The following is a 22,101-nucleotide window of genomic DNA, read 5'->3' as shown; positions in this document are numbered from 1 at the left end:
TCTAGATGCTAAAGCTGATAAACCAAACCATTAATTTCTTAAAGTTCGAATTCGCCACTTAGAGGATAGAAAATAAACCAAGCTAAGCCACAGCAACGTTAAACAGCAAGATACAGGATTTGAGGCAGAGCCCACTGTGGCTGTGAAGGTTTCTCTCCCATAAACCCAATTTATCTCTATAGAGCAGAAGGCTATTTTATGAGGTTCAGACAGCAAAAAAAAAAATGGAAACTTCCAGAGAGAGGGTGTCTCGTAGCTCATAAACTCATGCAGGCAGGGACCTGCGTGGCGGGAGGCGCTGCCCGGTGCTCCCCGCGCTGCAGCGGCCGCGGTGCAGCGCCCGGTGCCGCCCGTGTCCCGCGGGCTCGTTCTTTCCCCCGTGCTCCAGCCGCCGCTGCCCCGGTCCTGCTCTCCGTAGTGATCAAGCGCAGCCCCCAGCGCTGCTCCCTCTGCCCGCAGCCCCTCGCTCTCCCATTTGCTCTGGAGCCGCAGTGTTCACCTCCATGCAGCTCATCTGTGGTGGTGGGGAGAGGGGTCAGGCAGCAATTGTTTCCAATAAGCAACTTTTTCGGTTGGATCTCTCAGTCAGAGAACCATTTCTGGCTGCTTAGCTGGTCCCGTACCCTCTCGCTGCTGCCTGGGCCAGGTGCACAAGCCATGGTTCATCTCACTCCATAATAACAACATCCATCACGTCCCTGTTCACAGTCCGGAAAGCAGCTGTTCCGCTCGGCTCTGCCGGCGCCATCCGGGCCCGGGGGGACGCGAGCAAACAGGGCTAAACTAGGCAGAAAAGAAACGCCGCTGATGAAGTCATTGCAGACTGACAGCTCCGTGCTGCTCCTGCCGCCGGCCCAGCACCGCGGGCGATGCACGGGGTCCCGCAGAGCCGCAGGAACCCACGCTCAGGGCTGGGTTCCTCCATCCCCTGCCCTGGCGCTGCAGCCAGCGCGGGCGCTGGGCCTGGCTGGCGGGTGTGCTGGGCGAGGGGGCCCCGGAGCCCCCCTCGTGGGACAGGAGGGGGACCTGGAGCCTCTGCCGTGGGATGGGAAGGGGCCTCGGAGCCCCCGCCGTGGGACAGGATTGGGCCCTGGAGCCCCCGCTGTGGGACGGGAAGGGGCCCCGGAGCCCCCGCCGTGGGACGGGATTGGGCCCTGGAGCCCCCGCCGTGGGACGGGAGGTGGCCGGAGCCAGCGCTGCCCCCGGCCCGGGCGGCTGCTCCGCCAGGCTGGCTCTGCGCCCATACTGACCGACCCTCAGTAACCCGGGCTGCACATTCACAGAATCTCCCCCCACCGCCTCTTTTGACTGAGTCATTTCAGCTGTGAGTTCTAACAGCTCACTGGCTGTTATTATAGCTTAATTATTAATTTATAGAGTCATAAACCCCCATGCTGCACATGGGTAAACGAAGGAAAAGGACTAGTAAAGAGACAAGAAGTCGGTAATGCCAAGGAAAAGGAAAACTGGACAGCAGAATCCGGGGGGAGACCTGACCAAGGAGCCCCTGGTAACAGTTTCTGGAAAGGGTGACTTTTGGGAACAGCACTGGATAGAGACAAAGAGGCAATAGAAGGATGCGCCAAGAATAGCGAATCACTTGATACTGAGAGTAAAAAATGAGAGAGAAGAAACTGGAGCAAGAGAGAAACTGCAAGAACACAAGAAGGGAGAGGTGGGAGGGGGTGGGTTTATCCGTGTGATGGTGGCAAGTGTCATTGTCCACAGAAGCCTCTGACAGGATCCGAGGAGATATACATTTGTACATAATGTATATTTGTATATGAGGGCCAGGTGGAAAAGAAAAGGGAAGAGGCACAATTTCTCCCCCAAAGGGCTGTGAAGGGCTGTGGGGCATTGGAACAGCTGCCCAGGCAGCGCTGGAGCCACCAGCCCTGGGCGGGTTGGACTCGATGATCTGGAGGTCGCTTCCCACCAACATGACTCTATAGTTCTGTGAAATAATAAGGTGAAAAAGGTTTAACTCAGGTCTTTTAAAAGGAGAGCTGAGTTTGCTCCAACCATAAGCGTAATAAAATGTGATGAAAAGACAGCAGAGCTGTAGATTGATTTAAAAAAATACCGTACTGGTTGGCTGAAACCAGCACTGTTAGCAGAAACTCCTCGTTTAAGAATTAGTTATCTTTCTGCCTGGGGATTTTTCCACTTGACATCATGAAATAGCTTGTCAAGCTGGTGCGTGTCTGAGTGCGGGTGTTGAATGACAGACTTGCTGTCTTTGAGCGCGCTGGTCTTCATCGTGACTGCCTCTTGCCTGCGAGAGCTGTATCCCTGTTGGGTTTGCCTGCTCCACCAGCTTTCGCAGCCAGCACCCAGCCTGGTGCTGAAAGCTGTACAGTTATTTAGGTCATTTGATTTTGATGTCAAAAAACTCTGTCAGGATTTGGGGGCCTTTGTTGTGAAGCCAGTCAAGCTAAAGACAAGCCAAACCGCTCTCTTGCCCATTAAACTGATTCCAAATGGCTCTTCCTTTCCCCGTGATTACACAGGTGGTGGCTTTGGCCAGGCTGCTGCACCCTCGTCGGCGCCTCTCGGTGTCCGTGCTGGAGCGTCGTGCGCTTGCAGGTGCGTCTCTCCTGCCACCGTCGTCAAACCAGAGCGTCTCCCAGCTCCCGCGCTCTCCCTCATCTTCATATTTGGAAATCACTAATGGGTTAATAGCATGTTTGTGGCCTATGGCAGTCACGCAGATCTGTGCCTTTCTCGTGCTGAGCTGGGACTTGGGAGGAAGCCTGGGCCTCTGTGGGGTGATGGGCACGTGTCCCCCCTCTGCCTGCCTCCCTGCATCCCCCCATCCCTGCATCCCCCCATCCCTGCATCCCTCCATCCCTGCATCCCCCATCCCTACATCCCCTCATCCCTACATCACTCCATCCCTGCATCTCTCCATACCTGCATCCCCCCATCCCTGCATCACTCGATCCCTGCATCTCTCCATACCTGCATCCCCCCATCCCTGCATCACTCGATCCCTGCATCTCTCCATACCTGCATCCCCCCATCCCTGCATCACTCGATCCCTGCATCTCTCCATACCTGCATCCCCCCATCCCTGCATCACTCCATCCCTGCCTCCCTGCATCCCTGCTGCGACGTTCCCCTCCTCCTCCTCACCATGCCCTGTATGGCAGCAGCTCTGGAAGCTGCGGGGTCCTGCACAAGTGATGCCGTTGCCACCCTGGTGATTTAGCTGTGTTTTGTGTTTGCTGCTTTTCTGCCTGTAAAACCAGATTTTCCAACCTCTCTCCAAGCCCTTTGTCCAACCCAAGCCCATTCTGTGCCTTCTGCCTTTCACACTGTTTCACCATTGTTGCTTGGATTTAAGGTGCGTTGTTTTTTGACGACTTTAGTTTCAACGAAGGAGGCGTTTGTGCTGTCTGGAAATCCAAGGAGCGAGCAAATGCATTTCCTCAGTAATACCAGAGCTGCCATTTGGAAAGTTTTAGAGGTGGAAGGCAAACAAGTGACTGATTTTTATTGTGGCTGCCAAACAGGCAGAAGAAGATGGGGAATCAGGCTGCTGATTCTCCTTCTCACTCTGGTTCCTGAGATTTCTTTGCACCCATGTCATTGGTGATGGGGGTGAAGGGGGACACACAATTATTCTCCATTATGTTTGCAGTAATGACAAGTCTTAAAATAGCTCTCAATTAGCAACTGATTGCAGTTAATTGGAACAACATAGGCTGACATGATATCTTCATATCTCCAGAGCATTTTTGAGTTCATGAGTTCTGATTTTCAAAAATTCAAAAACTGTGGCTCCCACATTACCATAACCATCTGTTTGCAATTTATAACCTGTGTCTTCACGAAGCAGGAGCGATACATGCTTTGGCTTTGCTAATTAAAACAGATGCCCCAAACAGGGCTTGAGTTTGCACGTAAGCTGGTTTTTTACATTTCCGTATGCAAATGTGTGTTTCTGTGCGTATCTCGGGGTCTCTGCACCCGCTCGGCGCCGCGTCCGTCGGGGTCGCAGCGCCCGGTGCCCCCGGCTGCGCTGAGGCGTGAGCGCTGTGCTGACACTCATCCAGCTCTGGATTCCCCCGCTCCAGCTGCCGAGGAGCCTGCGGGACGCTCCTGAGGGCACCGCGAGAGCCGGGGCGCTGGGTGGCAACGTGGTTTCTCATTATCCAGATTAATTTGGTTCTATCTGGGTTTTAATTAATGGATGTTTGCAATTTCTTTCTCAATAAGCATCAGGAATTCATCAGCGCAAACCAGCTGTGTGGGTCCAGCCGGGACCCGCCTGCAGAAAATACAGAAAATTCTTCAATTTGAGGGGCAAGGCTGGACTTGAAGGAAGAAGGTGCAGGTACTGGCAGCTGTTCATTCTCTGTGCACCAAAATTTAACAAGCTAGAGAAGAAACTTGTTTGGGGTGAGGGTGGCAGAGCCTGGCCCAGGCTGCCCAGGGGCTTGTGGAGTCTCCTTCTGTGCAGACATTCCAACCCGCCTGGACACCTTCCTGTGTAACCTCATCTGGGTGTTCCTGCTCCATGGGGGGATTGCACTGGATGAGCTTTCCAGGGCCCCCCAACCCCTGACACCCTGGGGTTCTGTGTGATTCTGTGTTTGACAGAAGGAGCAAACACTGATGGCACAAGAAGACTTCTGCATCAGTTCTTTGTATCAATGTAATTTTCCCAGAGGAAGATATACTTAAATGCCACAGTCCTGATGGTCAGATATTGTTTCCAATGACAGTATTTGGAAAAGGGAGAACAAAGCAAGGAAGCCAGCAGCACTGAATTACTGCTTGAATTACTTCTGCTCCTGTTGGAGGCACCGAACAGTCCGAGCTCCTCAGCTCTTTGTGCACAACAGGCCGTTCATTTCACTCTCCTCTTCAGGTAAACGCTCGCTAAACTGTGAATGAAAAATACAGGTGGGAATTAGAGTGTTGCTCAGCTGTGCTCTCGCTTTGGTCCGGGCAAAGATTTCACTTAGTGGGTAGGAACTGAGAGGTAGAGAGGCAGGTGACCGAGGGTTGTGTGAGCCCTGGTGGCCCTACAGCACTACCAGGGACCGCAGAAGTGGGTTTGCTCTGATGGTGGTTTTGCTTTTGTTCTGAAGAGCATCCCTTGAGGCCGGCTGGTGCAGCCCACGCGTGAAGGTGGAATGGATGTGAAAGGCTGGTGCACCCCAGCGCTCAGCAGCCGCCCGCCCAGCTCAGGGACGCGCCTGCCCCGTTTCTCTGGGTGCTTTTTGTCTGTACCGCACTGCTGCTCCCACTCTGCGCTTCTCTTTCCACTCACAATTTTAACTGCATCACATGCTACTTTGGGAAAGATCCGTATGCAAATATTTTGGCTCTTTTAGTAAGCCTTCTGGTATTTTAACACCAGGTCTCACATTTTCTCCATCATCTGGGGAGCTTATTTTTATTTTCAAACAAATTTGATACTCATAAAGAAGTTCATTTCCAGAATTGAGTGCTTTAGGAAAGATCACAGGAGGGCTGATGAAGTACTGGGGGACACCTGACGCAAGTGTTTGCACTGGCTGGGGACTGGCTGAAATCCTCTGGCACGAATTCTGGATGGAGAGACCATGGGCGAACGTGTCTGGGGTTTACACTGGGTTGGCAAGTTCAAAAACTTTTAGTGGAAAAAACATGAAAGCAGAACATGTAAATGAGCAGAGCAGAGGAGGAAGGCAGCCGGTGTCCGGAGAGCAGCGGGAGCTCTGGCCACACGGCACCCGGTACTGCAGCGGCTCCGGGACATCAGACATGGAGTTATCTCAGTAGCGGTGCCTGGCAGCAGCTGCTGTCCCGCGGCCCCTGACCTGCCCCTTTGCTGTGCCATGGAACAGACAGGACGCTTGGAACCAGTAACGCTGCCCTCAAGTCCTTCCCTGCTTTTGTTTTCTTGCCGAAGTTTTACTCGATACTTCATCCTAAATGCAAACAAACCCACCGCGTGTCCGTCCTGCTGCCAGCGCCGATCCCAGAGCCAATTACTTGCCTGGCATTTGTCATTGTTCCTCAGCTTTACCTTGGTAATTTTATTTAGACAGGGGCATTTTCTGCTGATAAATCTACCTCGATTACCAAGTCAGAACGTATTTATTAAAACACCAATTAGAACTTGGTCTCTCATCAATCACAACACCTTTAATTCATGCATGGATGCAAAACCCGTTTGAGGTGTTGTGCACGCATGAATGAGTGATCTAAATCAAATTGTCACTTTCCAGCGCTACCTTACCCGCAGACCTAGCGGCGAGCCATTTTTTATGGATCATACGAACCATGGGTGATTTTATTAAAAGCTTCGAAATGTTGTTTTTTTGGTGTTGAAAGGTGAGTATTTGCTTCACAAGGATGGAAACAAAGGTGAGCGTGGGGTGAGGGCAGCGGCCCTGCAGCCCGCAGGTGACAGGACCCCCGTGGGATGGAGGGGACGGGGGCCTGGCCAGGTGGCACTGGGCGCCCTGTGTCGCAGCGGCGGGGCTGTGAGTGCTGCTCCAGCGGGTCACCTGCTGCCCGAACCCCCGGCACAGGAGGCAGAAGTGGGGAAAAGAGCGAGAACTGAGAGCAGGGGAGAGGCCAAGGCCGTGGGGAAAGGAAAAGGGATGTGGAATGGAAATAGAAGAACAAAACCAGCAACAAAGCCCTAAAGCAGAAGCAGCGATGAGAAGAAAAGGTGGAAGGACAACAGAAACAGACAAGTGTGGATTGAGAGGAGTGGGACAGGAAAATGGCTCAAACGGGGAGGGTCACAGCCGGAAAGGCTGGTGCAGCCCACGCGTGAAGGCGGCGAGTGGGTGTGGAGAATCCCCCTCCCGTGGGACGCCTGGGCAGGGCTGGTGGCCCAGTGTGCTGCCCGGTAAAGCTCCCCCCTGCTCTGGGGACCGTCGTGTTGCCATCTCCGCATCTGCAGCAAACCTGCCATGCGACGTTTTGTGAGATGGGCTCAACCACCCCTCCTGCCCTGAGAAAAGGAGTAAACCGATCCCACCAAAACCCCACTCGCCTCCCCAGCCCTCAGGAAAAGGGCTGCGAAAGCTCTGGAAGCTGAATAAAAGAAGCAGAATTCTGAGAGCAACGAGAGCAACGAGCTGTTCTGGCTGCGGGGCCGGAGCTGCCTGGGACGCAGCTCCAGCCCCCCCAGGGTCCGCACACACAGGCGGGAGCTTTCCTTCCTAATCCAGCAGGAAAAAGAACGTGTAGAATCGTAATTTGTAACATTCGGTCTGAAATATCACAACATTGCATTTTTAAAGTCTGAAACATTTTAACAGAAAATTAACTATATATAGTTTGATATTAAAATTAACATGAAACGGATGTAATAGGGATGTCAAAATGAAGGGGGGTGTTGAAGTGATCCAGCTGAGCGCTTCCCCAGTGCAAATGGCATCAAAACCACTGTGCTCTTTGAGAATGTATCTGTCTGGAGGCAGCGGCATTTATTAGTGAAACATTGGCTAAGCAGCACCCGTCCCTGTCTCCCGAGATCTGTCGGGTCTCGCACCCTGGAGCATCCTCTGCGTTTCCAGGTGGCTCAGGGAACAGGGTGAGGATCCTTCCCCGCGAGCAGCTGGATTGTTTGTAGTGGGACTGACTCTGGGAGGCTGGAGCTGGTGCCAGTCCCAGCAGTGGGTGCAGCCGTGTGTAAATCAGCGCTCGGCTGGCAGTTAATTATGGATAGCATTTAAATGTGAAGAGGATTCAGTTTTCTGGCAGCCTTTTTCTGGTGCACAAACGTACTTCTTGAAATCCCCGCAGTCGTGCAGGGGAAGATGCCCCAGCCTGGTGCAGCAGGGGGGTTGGGGCAGTTTTAGGTGCCTCGGGGTGCTGGTGAGGCCCCCCACAGCCAGAGCGTCGCTGCTGCCGAGGGAAGCGGGGAGCGCTGCCCCCGAAACCCGGGGCTGGCTGTTCCTGTCCCCAAAACCCAGGGCTGGCTGTTCCCCCAAACCTGGGGCTGGCTGTTCCTGTACCCCAAACCTGGGGCTGGCTGTTCCTGCCTCCAAAACCCAGGGCTGGCTGTTCCTGCCCCCAAAACCCAGGGCTGGCTGTTCCTGCCCCCAAAACCCAGGGCTGGCTGTTCCCCCAAACCTAGGGCTGGCTGTTCCTGTACCCCAAAGCCGGGGCTGGCTGTTCCTGCTCACCCCAGGCTGAGCACAGCAAAGCGCAAGTGCCATCCTGTGTGGGATGGACGGGACGCTGGCCGGGCTCGGGCTCTGTGCTGCTCCTGTTGTGGTTCGTGTCAGGCCGTCTCTGTCCTCCCCGGTGTCCCACACACCAGCCGTCCCCCGTTGCGGGATTTCCCGTTCCCTTTTTGCAGCGTTTGTTGTCAAAGACGGAGAAAAGCTGGATGGCGGATGGTTTGTGTGTCAATTATACATCAGAGGCTTTGCTGCTTCTTCAGAAGCTTCTAATAATAATAATTATAATTAGGGCACTGGGAGAGCAATGTGCTGAGATCAGGGAGAAAAGCAGGAAAGCCAGGCCAGAATTAATTAGCCCCTTTTATCCAAGAATCTCAAAGCATTTAGACATTAATTAATTAATTCGGTGGTTACACCAGCGTGCTGCTGGGTTTGCCGCTGGGGTGGTGGCTGGGCTCGGGGCTCGGGGCTCGGGGCTTGGGGCTCGGGGCTCGGGGCTTGGGGCTCGGGGCTCGGGGCTCGGAGCTCGAGGCTCGAGGCTCGGGGCTCGGGGCTCAGGGCTCGGGGCTCGGGGCTCGGGGCTCAGCGCCGGCCTCGCCCGGCCGTGGGTCCTGTGTGGGCTGGTGCTGCTGCACAGCCCGTCCTCGCGCTGCAGGACGCAGAGCGACGCTGCTTCTCTGTCTCCTGTCAGCTCTGTCACCCTGACAGACCCGGCCCCGGCTGCGACCCGGCCTGCAGCAGCGCCGTGGGGCCGGCGTGTGCTGCTGGAGCTGTGCGAACCCCCAGTGGTGGCTTCCCGTGGGGCTGGGGGCTCTCTGCTGACCCACGCTCAGTGCCATCTCCCACCTGCGGGGCTTAAATTGTCCCTGGGACCCCAGCAAAAATGTTTATTGCGTGACAAAATGGTGTCTGGCACAGGTCGAACGACTTGCTTTAGCTCTTCTCTTTAATGGCTGTGATAGTTCTTGGGTTTTAATTGATTTCAGTTCAGTTTGCAGCCATTGCTTTTAGTTAGCAGCAATCTGCATTTTTTCAGTGGCTCTTCATTGATTTCCTTTTACACACGGTGGCTGCACAGCACGTACTGCTGGTCCTGAGCCTAAACCCGTAGCACAGGCTGAGCTCACCAGGAGGGTTTGCAGTTTAGATGCTGCTTTTGCCCATGGTCATAGTTATTGCTTTGAAAACTCATATCCAGCAAAATAACGTGTAGTGGAAGGTGTGAGCTGCGCTGCTCTGCTCGTTCCGTTGCCGTGCAATACAGAACCATTTGCTGGTGCAACCTGAGATTTGGCAGCAGCTTCTAATTGCGCCCAGATCTGGGGGGTTTGACGTATAGGTGACCCGTGGCACCGCCGTGAATCGGTAGTCGTTTTCTCTCTCCTCGATGTCAACTAACTGATGTAACAGAGTGATTTAGTCACTTAAAATGATAAAAGTAGGTCTTGTTAGAATTTTGTTGCATTTCCTTACCCCATACCCTCTGAAGCTCCATGGACACAATGGCCGCATCCTTCTGTGGTTCCCGTAGCTGGTGAGTTCCTGTGGCTGATAGCTGCCGGTAGACGGAGGCTTTTAACCGTGCTCTGTTGAGCTGGCCCTGGCCAGCCAGGCAGCTCCAGCTCCGGCTCCGGGGGGGCACAGGAGCCGTTTGTTGAGCCGGGGGCTGGAGCCATGGGTCAGAGCCGCGGGAGCAGATGTTCCCGCAGCCCGGCCCGGCTGAGGAGGAATTGGGTGAAGGGAGCTTGCGGAGCAGTGAACGAGACAGCAATGCCCGTGCTTTTCGTTGTGCACCTGCCGCAAAGCGGAGCTCAGCTTGCTCGGCTTGAGATCAGATAATTTTACAGTACTGCTTTAACTAACAGAGCCAGCTTCCTAGCATGGTAATTGCTTTGATCCTGGTTGGCACAGATGTATTTTTCATGTATTATTGCGTAATACTGGAACCTTTTTTTCTCCTCCCTCTTGTATCTGAAGATAGCCTAACGAAACTTATCTTTTCCTCTACTTCATTAAATGCTAAAGGGCAATTCAGTTTTCTCCATAGCTTTCCCTCTCTGTTTAGATTTTCTTAAATGTGCTGCTCTGGCTAGCCTGATGTGTTTTACTTGTAATTATTATATCCAAGTCTTTTCAGCATAAAACTTCAGCTCATTTTGTCGCTACAAGTGAAAGCCCCTGTCTGGCGATGGCCACCGGGGCTCTGGCTGCGCAGGCTGGCCTGGGCTGGTGGGCAGGTTGGGGCTGGACTGGATGGGTTTGGAGAGCGTGTTCAGTTTAAAGGTGTCAAAAATGCATCTATCACAAGAAAGTCTGTCCAGCTTCGCCCCTTTTCCCGTGGGGGGAGCAGCTGGTGTGGTGGCAGCTCCCCCAGCTGAGCTGCTCCCGGGGCGCTGGGAGGTCTCTGCATCCCCGCAGGGATGCTCGGGTACCCCGTGCACCGCTGCTGGACGCCGGCGCGGCCCCGCTCGCTCAGTGCTGCCCTGCAAACCCCGCGGCGGTTCCCAGCACCTGCATCTCGCCTGCTTGTGGCTGTTCTGCTTCGTGAATAGACGAATTTCTGCCTCGCGGCTCACCCGCGATATGCCCATCATCGCTGAATATTCATTAACTGAAATTAGCATCTATTGGGTCTTAATTAACTTCTGAAGGGCTTGTTGTGTGGTAATGAAGCAGATACTCTAGATGTGCCTGATGGCGGCTGGTGGGTCCCCAGTTCCCGCAGCCATCCCCGAGCAGGGTCGAGTCCCTCTGACCGGGGCACGGGGCGCTGGACCCTTCTGCCTCCCCATCGCTGGGACATCCCAGCCATGAGGAGCATCTGCGGCTGCAGCGTGTGCTGAGCGGCAGCGTTTCATGAGGTGACAGTGGCGCTGTCCCGCACCGCTGCGGGGCCTGATGGGCAGTGTCCGATACAGTGTCTGATGTTCTGTCCCATGTTCGGGGTCCAGGCTGGCGGACACTTCAGGCACCTGTTGGAGTTTTGTTCCATGGCCGCGCGAGTGCAGCCCTTTGATTTGGGTTTCATGGGCTGTCCCGCTGCTGTGGGGTGTGGATGGGCTGTAGCTGAACGTCTCTATGAATGTGGTTATTTGTTGGGGAGGCAGCAAGCCCTGCCATGCTGAGGGCCAGCGGTAGGAGAAGGATGCATCATGCACTGGTGGGAACTGGCCTGAGTAGTGCTCTTTTTCCTCTTGACTCCATTCTCACAGCTTTTGAGCCTTAATTTGGTCCAGCACGGGGTGGGCAGCAGTGAAAGCAGCAGGAGCACATCACCCCAGCGTGGAAGTAGGGGAGCATCCCCATGCTGCCACTGCGAGCTGTGACGGGAGGGAGCCCCGTGTCCAGAGGAGGGAAAGCACGTCATGGGAGGGCTGGTGGCAGCAGTGGTGCTGGTGAGGTGCTGGTGCTCTGAGCTCCAGGGCCGCATGGAGCCGCCCTCCTGCTCCCTTCCGCCTGGCTGGTTTCTGCCGCTGCAACGCTGGATCGGCGGTTCTGTGTTGGGAAGGGCAGGGGCTGTGCAGCGTCCCGTGGGACGCTGCGCATCCATCCCACTCATGGCTGTGGTTTTCAGAAGCGCATGCGATGGGGTTTTGTGAAGGCTCAGCAACACCTTTGTCGAAGTCGAGCAGATTATAAAAAAATTCAATTTAGCCATTATTGACTTTTTTCCAGACAAGATACAGAAGGGGTTTTGAAGCAAGTCTCTGAATTAAATTCAGCCACACAGCTCCCAGACGGAGAGGCTCCATCACTGACAGGGAAGGGAAGAAAGAGATGAGGAGGGGCGTCCTGACTTTTGTTTTTCTACCTGTTTCTGTAAATTGTATGGATTGTGTGCGTAGCTGTGAAAAAGATGGAGGAATAGGAGAGCAGGGCAGCGACTATCAGCAGCTCAGCTTTTTAACCACTTGCTGCCCCGGTTCACAAAGCACGTCTGCTCCCACAGCTGGGGCATGCGAAGCTGGCAGCAAGATTTTTCTTTCTGTTTGTTTTCCATTTTTGCCCCATTTTTTGGATGGAGACCTGTTTCTGGAGCGATGGCAGCAACGGTGACCTTGGGCCCTGCTGGAGGACGGGATTTCCCTTCGGCCTCGTCCCCTCTGCTGCAAACCCGCAGGCTGGTGCAGCAGCTCTGACCCGACCGTCCCCAGTCCCTTCTCCTGCCCCTACTCCACCGTCACAAGTGCCACCAGCATTGGCTGTGACACTGGTATGGGGTCCCTGCTGTGACACTGGTATGAGGTCCCTGCTGTGACACTGGTGTGGGGTCCCTGCTGTGACACTGGTATGAGGTCCTTGCTGTGACACTGGTGTGGGGCGCCCGGCTTCTCCTCGAGGGTGAGACCAGGGGCTGTGTCGCTGGTCCAAAGTTGCAAAACGAAATGATGCTTTTTCTGGTGTGGGAAATGTTCCCAATCTGCGTGCGGCGGAAATGATAATTACATTTTAGTGGGAAGATGGATGCTTCCAAATGACATTTAAATCCGTGGTTATTGCAGTGGTTTGGTCAGGGAACAGTTGTCACCGTTGCCAGCTCTCCCCTTTGTCACGTATTGCTGCGTTTGGGCAGGTCTCCAGCTGAAAAAGGAAAAACCAGGCCATGCACGACATGCATCGGGGAATAAATGCAGCACCGCTCAGAGCTCCTGTCCCCGATGGGTCACGCAGATGAAGGGCCGTGTTCCCCAGCGCCTCTGTCTGCGCGTGGCCGCTCAGCAGCAGCAGCCAGCGCCACGGGAGCCACGGCCGCAGGAACCGGGCTGCTGGGGCTGGCAGAAATGGCCGTTTCCCAACCGCTCTGCCCTGGAGGCTGGGGGAGCCAGAACCTGATACCCAGTTCTGAATTGTGTAACGGGCTGTCTGTATCCTTCTTGGTGTGGGAGAAATGTGTCTTGACATAAAAGGACCCTGAATACAGATAAAACTTGGAGGAATGAATCAGGAATGTCAAAATCTGATGCCCTCATTCTGTTTTTTCTCTGTCTTTCCTCTGGCAAAATTTCTGTGGACTTCATCGCGATTTTCTCTTAAAGGAGAAAGGGCCCCGTGTGATCTGCTCAGGGTTCCGCCGTGGGTTGATGGGTGGGGGGAGCAGCAAATCATTAAGAGCCTGAAAAGCAATTAGTGCTCGTGGGGCGATGGGTGCTCGCTCTGGTTGAACCCCCGGCTGGGTCCTGGTGTGACTGTTTCTCACGGAGGAGCTCAGAAACCTTGCAGCCGAGCGCTGGGTGTCCCTGGGCAATACAGACTAAGGGGCTCGGATGTCAATGGCAACTAGCCCCCTTGGGCCCCCGTGGGGGTTTGCTGCCAGTTTTGGTGCTGCTCAGGAGAGCTGGTGGGTCTCAGCCTGCTTTTGGTGTGCTGCGGTCCGGAGCTGTCGGTAACGGCGGGGCGCTCTCTGTTCCTCTTGCAGGCGAGCCCTCGCGCTGGTCCTCGTCCCACTGCGACTGCTGCTGCAAGAACGGCAAGGGCGACAAGGAGGGGGAGAGCGGCACGTCCTGCAACGAGCTGTCGACGTCGAGCTGCGACAGCCAGTCGGAGGCCAGCTCCCCCCAGGAGACCGTCATCTGCGGCCCCGTCACCCGCCAGCCCCACATCCAGACCCTGGACCGCCCGCCCAAGAAGGGGCCGGTGCAGCTGCTGCAGCAGTCCGAGATCCGCAGGAAGAGCGACCTGCTCCGGACCCTCACCTCCGGCTCCCGGGAGTCCAACTCCGGCAAGAAAAAAGCCGTGAAGGAGAAGCTCTCCGTTGAGGAGGAGCTGGAGAAATGCATCCAGGATTTCCTCAAAATCAAAATCCCAGACAGGTTTCCAGAGAGGAAACATCCCTGGCAATCCGAACTGCTGCGCAAGTACCACCTATAGGTGCAGGGTGGGGGAAGCACAAGACCTTATTACCGTTAGGGCAAGATTCTAAGTGATACAGTTTCCAATAATATTTATTTGTTAGGTCACAAAAAAACAAAACAAAACATCTCTATAGTACTGCCTAATTTGCCTATTTCACCTTAACGTTTATAGTCATAGGGTAATGATATTTTTCCAGTCGTGGAAGCACAATGAGAAACGCTTTTGTTTGTAAACTCTGAGTTCTACACAAGCGGATCCGAAGGGCACGGCGCGGGGGCGGGGGCATTGGAGGGACGCGCTCAGCGCAAGGAAACGGGCTCTGCCGTGGCAGTTTACCTTAAGCATGTGTATATATATATATGTGCATATATATATGTGTGTATATATATCTCTGTGAATATATATATGTATATATATATCAATATATATTGCTTAAAGATTTTCCGGCTCTCTCCTTATAACTGCACTTTCTCAGAAAAGAGCATTTTTTAGCAGGCTGTGGATGTTCTGTTTCTTCTTCAGGTCTTTGAGGGTTGAACAGTAGAAAACCCACCTCTCTGTCTCTCTTCCTCTCTTTTTTCCTCCTTCTCTGAGACATCATAAATGCATTTCAGTGGAGCCCAGGGAGCAGTGTGTGGGTCTTTGTTGCTGTCAGTGAAATATTCCATTTGTTCTGGATGGTCTCGTTCCTGCCGTGTCCTCCCCACGCCTCGTGTCCCGTGTGTCGAGGCTCTGCGGGCCGATCCTGTAGGAAGCTGTAGGAACTCCCGAGGACGAGCGCGGTGGCGGCGCTGGGGACAGGGCTGGTCCTGCAGACCTGCCAGGCGTGGGCGCCGGGAGCCTTTGGTGGGGGCTGCAGGAGAGCGGGCGCTGGGTCCTGCCGGAACAGAAGCAAACACAAGAAATTATCCGCCTAACAGGCCAAGTGGAGCGCTTTGCTGGCCGGGGGTGGATCGCCAAGGGACGGGAGCCCCTGTGCTTCCAGAGAAAATGCAGCCCCAGAGGAGGAGCCCGTGTTCCCCGCCGTCCTGGTGTCGGTTGCAGGCGGTGGTGCCATGTTGGCCAGCAAACGGTGCCAAGTGTCCCGTGCTGTCCCTGGGAGCCATGGGCAGAGCTGGTCCCGTGCGGAGCGGGCAGGGGACCCGCAGCCCCCCGGGGGTGGGGGCAAGGGGAAGGGCAGCCGGTCGGTCTCAGGGGGCTCAGTGGGCGGTCACTGCCGGGACGTGCAGGAGCCGCGGTTAGTGAGTGTATGGCCAGCAGAGCCTGGAGCAGGTCAGCGCCGGGGGCTCGGCTCAGGGGGCTCGGCTCAGGGGGGCTCGGCTCAGGGGGGCTCGGCTCAGGGGCGCTCGGCTCAGGGCTGCTGGGGCGTGCGGTCCACAGAGAGCAACAGGGGAATGAATTGTTCCAGCTAATGTACTTTGTCCATAACTGGAACAAACCAGCTAAAGTATTTGAGATAAATTATTGATTTTCTAAAGACACAGGTTGAAGGAGATTTTATATATATATGTAGATATATATATGTAGAGAGATATATATATAAAAATATGGGAAGTGATAGTGCTGGTAACAGAAAGCACTTTGATTCTGACTTATTTAATGTCCTGCAGGTTCCAGGGCTTCCCCTCCTCTTAGATTCCAGAGACTACTAGAGGAGATGATGCCGAGCATGCACAGGTTGAGTCTGCTGCTCTTGTGCAGTTCCAGCAGGGTGGTGTGTCCGCACTCGCAGGCTCCAGTGCACCCTCACGCTGCCCGGGACGCTTTTGTTCTGCTAGAAGAGCCACCGGGTCTGCGCGGGCACGTGGGCAGAGGTTCACACCCCTTGCTCAGCTGCGGAGCTTGTACGGTAGGATGCAAATTTTACCAGCAAAAAAAGGAAGCAATACTTGTCCAGAGTGACCCATAAGCACGAGCTGGCGCTAAGGAGGGGAAAACCCTCCCAGCAATACATCGCCCAGTCTCGAGAGCAGCGCGTGGATGTGGCAGTTTGGCATCATCCCTGCTCAGCTTTTACATGCAAGAAGGGTACGATTTCTAACAGTGAACGGGCAGTGTTGGTAACGCCGAGTAGGGATTGAGAAATAGAGGATCTGACCTGGGAAATGCTGGTCTGAATGAGCAAACTCAGCACTCGGGATCAGGCTCTAGGTCCAGTTTGGGTTTGCAGACATTCACTCACGCTCGAGTCCACCCGTGGTAGTTGTGCAGCCCTCTGCTTACCTGCTCAAAGGTGCATTTTCACATGGGAATCAGTGTTTTGCACAAGACCCACAGATTGGGCTCCTCAGTTATTTGTTGGTTATTTTATAACATTTTTCTTTTCCTACTCAGCTCTGTCTGCATTTTGCCCCCCAGCCCCGGCCCCAGGCAGCGAGCCGGGAGCAGCAGCGCTCCCCGCCATTCCCAGCTCACCGTGCAGTGTGGCAGCAGACTGCCGCTGAAACCTTGTCCTTCCCACCACTCCAGGTTCTTCCCTGTCTCTTTTTAATATCACAAATATGTGGTCTATAAAACACGTGTGACAGAGTGAATGAACAGGCACTGGACGTGTGTGTGTGTGTTCCCAGACTGATGTTCAGGGTGCACAGGATTGCACGATGATTAATAACTGTAGAAAAATTAGACCAAATGAAATGCGCCCAAATGGGCTTGATTTATGTGGCCTTCATGTCTTCAGTTGTAGATGAAATGGTTATTGCGCTCCAGTGCTACAGAAATAAAGGTCTTAAAATTCACTAATCACAGGCAGGCCAAGCTTGCTAGGAAACACAATGCTTATCGCTGTTTGGGATGGAGCGGGAGGAGATCAGGTGCCCGGGCATGTGGGTGCACACTTGTATGTGTGGGTGCACACTTGTATGTGCGGGTGCACACTCGTGGGTGCATGCTCGTGGGTGATGGTGTGCACCTCCTGCTGTGCTTCTGCAGGGACTCGGTTCTGGTCTGGCTCCGTGTTGCAGTTGGTTACAGGTGGTTTGGTGTAAAAGGAGCTGGGGGCTGTGCATGGAGGGGTTTTGCTGCTCAGACTGACCCTTTTCCCACTGCTGCTGGTGTCCTCGCACAGGCACGAGGATGGTGATTGTTCTTATCACGGGAGGGGGATGTATTCACTCAGGAAGACCTCTTCCCTAAAATAATGTTATGCCCACATATATATATATATACATATACCAGTACATATACATAAATATAGCTAGCTAGATGTATACATGCGCCTTGGCACCACTGGCTGTCAGGAGGTGCAGGAGAAGCCCCTGCAAGGGCTGGGTGTCAGCTCCCCCCGCAGCCACGCGGGTCCACGGCTGCCCACACCGGCTCCCGCCTTGCGGGGCACAGATCCCAGGTTTCCTTACGCCTGTCACGGTCAGAATCCTGGTTTCCCAAGGGCTTTGCTCCCCGCCCAGCCGCCGCGGGCACACACCTGAGCAGGACTCCAGGCACCAGGGGAGACAAAGGGAGGACACGGGGGGTTACAGAGACCCGTGGGGAACAGGATGTTCTTATTTCCCCGGATCATCTGCACACACTGTATAGAGGCCTCACAGCACTCTGGAGAACACGTTTTGGGTTTCTAATTCTAGTTTTGTCAGTGCATTTGTCAGTTTTATTTGCAAAGCTGTGGGCTGATGGAGAAGATGAGGTTGGTCTTTGTTGGCAATGACCATAACGTAACTGAGCCCTTTGGTCCTATCTCTAACCTTGCTCTCCCAGCGTCCCAACGTCTGCCCCTGCCCCGGGGCCCTTTCCACCACCGCGAGAACACACGTGGACGTGACTTCCAGAGTGCTTTACGCATCAGGCCCCATGTGGATCATGGTACAAAATAATTGTCCAGTCTTATGGATAGTTTATGCCCCAACGGGGTTTTGTATATTAATAGTAGAAGAGCAAAAAAAAACACTTTTAAATTATTTATATTATAAAAAGACATTCTTTATTTTTCTTGGCATCGATACCACTTAGCTAAAAAAAAAGAAAATCAGTTTGTAAGTATGATATTACAGATTTTAAACTATAGCAATGGTAACGCAAACACACACAAAACAGCAGAATTCGGAGTTAAGCAGACAGAGCCTACCGGCGTGAAGCAGGATGGCAGGGCCGGCCGGTGCAGCAGGAGCCGTGGCGCTGTCCCGGGTGTCTCTGGAGTCCCCTTCAGGGCTCTGGCCGTGTCACTGTCCCCGAGGGGCGGGGGCAGCGGGGGCTGGTCCCTTCCCGGCTCTGCAGGGCAGACCCCCGGGGTCGGGGTCGGGGTCGGGGTCGTTGCAGCGCTGCCCGTGCGATACCCTCCCAGCCGGCACCGGGCACGGGGCCGCTGCGGTCGGTGGTTTGGTGACCTCGGGGCCTTGCTCACGGTACATTCTCGGACCTCATCCAGCGCTCGGTGCCCCTGCGGAGCCCGAGTCAGTCTGTTGCACATTGGTGTAGATTAAGTGGCACCCACTGAATTACCTCTTGACTTTCCGACGTGGTTCACTTGTACATAAGTGTAATGTCAAACTGTTTACAGGTTACTTTGTGCGTAATTGTGGAAAAAAAAGTTTTAACTACAAATTTAAAGGAATCGATTTTACTGGAAGGTGTTTTAAAACAAATGAATGTGCTTAATACAGTATAGACATCATTGATTATGGTCTCACATGAATGCATGTATCTCCGTGTTGTCGGTCCCCACCAGTGAGGTTATTGGCAATATTCTGCAGTCTGTGAATAGCAAATATGCATAAACTACTGTGACTCTGACAAATATAACTCCGTAACTGTTTCTACTGTGGTATGTAAAACAAACAAACAAATCATGTAGCTTTTAGCCTGCTGTATTTCCCCGGTACAAATAACCCCATGAAAGAAAGAGAGACATCCTGGGAAAAATCACACAAGTCATGGCCGTGACGGGTGCGGTGGCACCTGCGGGGTGCCTGGGGCCAGCTGCTAAAGGTGCCTGTTTCTAGGGGCCGGGGGCGGCAAAGGGAGGCGCTGCCGTTGCCCTCAGCCCAGCGTCGCTGCTGGCGGCAGCGCTGAGCGTCGTTTGGGACGCGCCACGCGTGTGAACGGGTTCAGTGCTGGGTGCCGTACAACGCGCTGGTGGGAAGCGCAGCTCTCGCTGTTGTGGCAACGGGCGCTGGAAACTGCAGCTAATCTGTGTCTTGCCATTCCAATAAATCAGTGCATATACACTGGAAGAGCACAGACAAGAGTAAATAAGTTGGTATCCTTCAACTGTCATATATATGTACACACACAACGCTCTATAGATAGATACATACACGCTTTCTCACCCACTGTGATTTAGCGTCAGTTCATGAGCAGCATTTCCCTGCAGGCTGGGGATTATTCTCCCTTGAAGGTGGTGGGTTTTCTTCCCCCCATTTATTTCTGGGTTGGGCTGATAATAACCGTTTGGTGGTTGCAGAGTGAGATTCTTCTGCCTCCCTGTCTTGAACAGAGATTTTCTGATGCCATGATTTGAAAGTACTGTCACCAGCAGCAATACTTCTGGAAAAGTCATCGTTGCATCGGGGTTACCTGCCGGAGTATTTCCAAGCATACTTTGAAATACTGGTATTCTCTGTCATCATAAGGACGCGTTAGCAAGGGCCGGTTTTGTTACAGCCAGCGGCCGAGCCACACACGGCCCGAGTGCAGGAGGAGCGGAGCACAGGCCGGTCTGTCCTGGACTGTCCCCTCACTATCCATCCCAGCGCGGCTCAGTGTCCCCGCGTGGTGCCCAGCTGGGAAAGCTTCAGGTTCCTCCAGCAGCTGCTGCAAAGACAGAAAGAGAGGAAGGTTGCTGGGGGGAAGAAGCGGGTCACAGTCCTCACCCCAGCAGTGACAGACCCGTGATCTGGGTTTATTGTCCTTTTCCGTGCACAAGTGCCGGGGCTGACGGGCTGGGTCCTGCTGTCGTCACCGCTTTGGGTGCCCGGCTGCCGTCGCTCTGCCAGCCGCACACACACCGGCAGGGCTGGAACCGAGCGGCATCGCTGCAGGCGAGCTGCGGCTGGAAGAGCCAGAAAACCAGGCCACTGCTCACTTGTGGAGCTGACTGTCCTGGGATGGCTTTGTTTTAAATTATCATTATTCTTCATCTGTGGTACTTGGCTGTTCTTCAGAGGAAGCTCTTTCCGATGGCCCCTCTCCGGGAGGAGGTGCAGGCTCCCGTCTCCGCAGCGCTCCCGCAGATGGCGCGTCACCCGGCGGGGAGCTGGCTGCCGCAGTGTCTGCGCAGGCATATGGGGGCAAAGCCGTGCTGGAAGCCGTGGCTCTCGGCTGCGAGGCGGGATGCTCGCCCAGCGCCGGGCACACTCCCAGCCTGCAAACAGCCAGTGACACCGCCACCCCGGCCTGGCAGATGATCGCAGCAGCCGCCTGCCTTCTGCATGGGCACCGCCTGCCCTCTGCATGGGCACCGCCTGCCTTCTGCATGGGCACCGCCTGCCCTCTGCATGGGCACCGCCTGCCCTCTGCATGGGCACCGCCTGCCTTCTGCATGGGCACCGCCTGCCTTCTGCATGGGCACCGCCTGCCCTCTGCATGGGCACCGCCTGCGCAGCCCGCGGGCCCCAGACACGTCACAGCTCCCGGCCGAGCTTCTCCCACGTTAGCGACGGGGAGGGAGGGAATGGGGAGACGGTTCTGCTGCCGGTTCTAAATGAAGCTGGTGCTCTGTGACCCTGGTCACCCGTCTCTTTCTGCCGGTGGCATCCAGTGAGCTCGCTGCTGGCGGGGGAGCAGCCGCCTGGGCCAGGGTTTGGAACATGATCCCATGCTCATCATACAAATAAACCAGGTAGCGAGGCTGCTGTCGCCTATTCTTTATTAGAACTGGCACAGGTTACTTCTCTGGGTACGCTTTTTTATCGTAATGGCATATATCTAACTAACTGTAGGTGTGTGGTGCCGGTACATGAGCAGTAACTGCGAATAGCTGGACTCCAGGTGTCTGTGGAGCTGTTGCACTTCTGTGTGGGTGAGATCTTTGTGACCAATGGATTTTGACTTTGCTGACCAATTTTTTTTTTTAATGTCAGTTTGGAATAAACAAAAATATTAAAGTTTTTATTTTCTTTTTTTTTAATGTGAAACTACAAATATCATTTTGTCTGACCTGAAATGAAATAAATGTTTCACTTCAAACAAAAAAGAAAGTAATAATGATTTATTGTACCCTTTTTATTCCTCTTTTTTTGTTTGAAATAGGTCAGTTTTGAACTGAAAAATAAGAACAAATTTGAAATAGTTCACTTTTAGAATAGCAATGTACGCATTTTTGCACATTTCACCATGTCCCCTGTGATGTGCGTGGAAAGTGGGAGTGACTCCCTTTGATACCAGAAAATCGTTTTAATCTGCCTTACAACGATATAAGTAAAGGAGCTTATACAGGGCAATGCTGATGTTCTCCTGGGCGCTGGCGCTGCAGCCGCTGCACCCGGGAGCAGCAGCAGCCCCAGGTGCGTCCCCGCGGTGACTCGCTGTGCTGCCCCAGAGCTGGGAGCAGCACTAGCGCATCACTCGTTTAAACACCTCGGCAGGAGAGGACACCTCGCCCAGGTGTAACCCCAACCCCAGCCCCTGGAATGACACATTGTCTGGAGGAGCAGCTCTGGGCAGGTGCCCGGCTGGTCCTGGTGTCCCCTTTCTGCCGCTGACCTCAGCAAACCCATGCGACACAAGGTTCAGGCGGGGTGACGTGTGACCGTGGGCTTGACAGAAATAGGAATAAATCATTACTGTGCCCCAAACACAGAGTGAACGGGGAGCTCAGCAGCTTGCTCGATGGTGTCCAGTGGGCAGGGACGCAGTGGGACACAGATGTGGTGGGATGCAGACGTGGTGGGATGCAGACACAGTGGGATGCAGATCCAGCAGGATGAAGACGTAGTGGGATGCAGATGCAGTGGGATGCAGATGCAGTGGGATGCAGATGCAGTGGGATGAAGACGCAGTGGGATGAAGAGCGGTGGGATGAAGACCGGTGGGATGCAGATGCGGTGGGATGCAGATGCGGTGGGATGCAGATGCAGTGGGATACAGATGCAGTGGGACGTGACCCAGGCCCCCTCCAGCACCAGCCTCCCCGGCTGTGTCGAGGGCAGGACTG

At 54.2% G+C, this 22,101-nt stretch overlaps 1 protein-coding gene across 1 annotated transcript in view; it reads left to right on the top strand.

Annotated features, from left to right (window-relative positions):
* Positions 1-14,009, top strand: part of KCTD16 (potassium channel tetramerization domain containing 16) — a gene marked incomplete at both ends in the record, with an annotated part of 60,479 nt that extends 46,470 nt beyond the window's left edge. Inside the window, one exon of the mRNA XM_080353168.1 lies at positions 13,558-14,009. Within this exon, the coding sequence (XP_080209294.1) occupies positions 13,558-14,009 (452 nt within the window). The remainder of the gene's footprint in view (positions 1-13,557) is intronic.
* Between the last annotated feature and the right edge of the window lie 8,092 nt (positions 14,010-22,101).

Source organism: Nesoenas mayeri (genome assembly GCF_963082525.1).
Source record: "Nesoenas mayeri genome assembly, chromosome: 14".
NCBI classification, from domain to species: domain Eukaryota; kingdom Metazoa; phylum Chordata; class Aves; order Columbiformes; family Columbidae; genus Nesoenas; species Nesoenas mayeri.
This window is presented reverse-complemented; position numbering and strand designations above follow the sequence as displayed.